The 2,455-nt window shown below is 36.0% G+C and overlaps 1 protein-coding gene across 1 annotated transcript; it reads left to right on the top strand.

Annotated features, from left to right (window-relative positions):
- Positions 1–363: 363 nt before the first annotated feature.
- ZFP5 (zinc finger protein 5) lies at positions 364–1,630 on the top strand. The gene has a single exon (XM_021963252.2). It carries the CDS (start codon positions 484–486, stop codon positions 1,273–1,275), a length of 792 nt encoding a protein of 263 aa, XP_021818944.1. The 5' UTR covers positions 364–483; the 3' UTR covers positions 1,276–1,630.
- Positions 1,631–2,455: the final 825 nt, after the last annotated feature.

Here is a 2,455-nt window from a genome sequence, read left to right as displayed (position 1 = left end):
GGCATTATAATTGCTTGTTTATCCCTATATTATTCTAAACAAAGTGCTCAAGTATATACAATTAATTTAACCTTAGATTAATGGATTTGTTCCTTGACAATGGAAACGAACAGTCTGAATCCTTTATGATGATGCTCAAGTTTTCTTTCAAGTGTATCTAATCTACTACATCTAACTTAATATGAAAAGGTTTTTTTTTTTAATTTAAAAAAATTTAAAAAGAAAAAGAAAAACTCCCAATAATATTGCATGAGACGGCTTCTCTGTTGATCTGACTTTTCTTTTCTGTCTTTTTTATTGGCGCTTGGTATGCTTATGCCATTCACCAATATAAAAATCCCAATACAAATTGAGATGCAATGCATCGTTGGAAGCCATAGAGTTTACTATAAAAGGAAGAGAAGCCAAACAACTAATTTGTGTGCAAACCAGACCAATCTTTCAATTACCTTTTACTCTTTCCCACATTACAAAAACTTAGAGATGGAAAAGGGTCAGGATCTTGACCAAAACCATGCCCATTCTGCTGGATCTTGCGCTGAGAAGAAGCTCAGGCTTTTTGGGTTTGAGCTGAGCCCAAGCAAGAATGAGGACAGCTCCATCAAAGGCTCTGCAGAAGGAGATGAGAGTGTAAATTCATCGAACTCCATTTCGTATGGAAGGGAGGTTCATATGAACAAGCCTGCCAGCAATGAGAAAAGCTCAACCAGTGAAGCAGATGACAAGAAGTTTGAGTGCCAATATTGCTTCAAGGAATTTGCAAACTCACAGGCATTGGGAGGTCATCAGAATGCGCACAAGAAGGAGAGGATGAAGAAGAAGAGACTTCAGCTTCAAGCCAGGAAGGCCAGCATCAACTATTACCTCCAGCCTTTCCAAACCAACAACCTTGGCAATGGCCTTGCTTTTCACCATGGCTCTTCACCATCTTCATGGTTTTATGACCCTTCCTCATATGTTGTAAACCCTGATCAGTTTACACTCCATGAAGAATCCCAGATCAGTTTCGACCCGTTTGATCAAAATGGATCAAGTGGGTCCCAGGTATCCAATTGGTATGCTCTGCCACCTCAGTTCTCTTCCCAAACAGATGAACAAGATGCATCTAATAACAAGTTCACTTTAACACAAACAGACAGATCAGGAGAAAGCAGGCCTGTCGTCTTTAAGCCTTCCCCTTTATCTGCTTCAACTCAAAGCTGTAAACCTTTGGATCTTCAGTTAGGCCTAGGCTTGCCATCAAAGATACGAAGATCCTCTAGAAGTGAAGTTTAACTGGATCCAGCAAACGCTGCAAATTCTTCTCCAGTAGTTTAAGAAATTTTTTTCCATATTCCAAAATCAAAAAGAGAAAAAAGAAAAAACAAGAAGAAACTGAATCACATTATATTGTGTTATAGGTAGAAACAGATTTATATGCTTTGTTATATATAGTAGCAGATCAGGCAGATAGTCAAACAGAAATGCTAGATCAAATACCTTTAAATGTGAGGAGCACTATTTGGCTGCAAAGCCAGGGATTTGATGTCGTTTGCTGACAATTATTGTTTGTATTGTATGCTAACTGAGAATTGTGCGCATTATTGCAATATAGATTTCAGGGTTTTTCTTATTATCTTTGTACATATGACATGCTTCTTTGAATGACAATTACAAAATTCCAAAGCCCGGCCAAAAGCTTTCGGAAATCAGTGAGGGTGGGTGGGAAATGAGGTATGATTAGGTAGATCAAGTTCCAAATTGAAGATAAATTGAATATTATGTTGAATAGGGGTTGAGTAAGGTTATCATATTCATGAACCTCATTTCTCTAATACAAGTAAGTAGGTCACATGATTCAAATAGTATGTTCTACAAGTAGTTTTGTTGATAATAGTTTTTTGTTGTTGCCAAAGTTAGGAGAGGGAGGGGGTGGAAACTCACACACACAGATATTAGGGTTTGAACTCACAACCACATCAAAAGCCTCGGCCAATCTCACCAACACCCCATTGCAGTTTTCGCACCACTTAATAATATTTCGAATGTAAATTTCTTTCTTCTTTTTAAAGTAGATTTATATTAGTTTTGACCTATTCCAGTAGAACCATAATTAGTATTCTAGAAGAGGATCTTAAATTTTGGTCATAGAACATGGATGTTAAAATATATAAAGAATACTATACTTAGTCGACTAATTAGTTAAGAATAAATATGTATCAGTTGTTAATAGAGGTGTTTGCTTGTTTGAAGAACCTGTAATTAATAATAAAATAAATGTTTGAATTATTCTTCTCACTCAAATCAGGGTGGTGGCTTTTTTTAGTGACAAACAAAAGGCTTTGATTCGATGGCTTTTCTTATATATATATATGGAGTTGGATTGAAGATTACGATGAAGCTGGCAGCTTCATATGTTCATAAATTAATAATAAAATCCAAAAATCATGCATTGTTAATATTAAAACTGGTAGTG

The sequence above is a fragment of the Prunus avium genome, chromosome 1, assembly GCF_965620075.1.
Source record: "Prunus avium chromosome 1, drPruAviu1.hap1.1, whole genome shotgun sequence".
Classification (NCBI taxonomy): domain Eukaryota; kingdom Viridiplantae; phylum Streptophyta; class Magnoliopsida; order Rosales; family Rosaceae; genus Prunus; species Prunus avium.
This window is presented reverse-complemented; position numbering and strand designations above follow the sequence as displayed.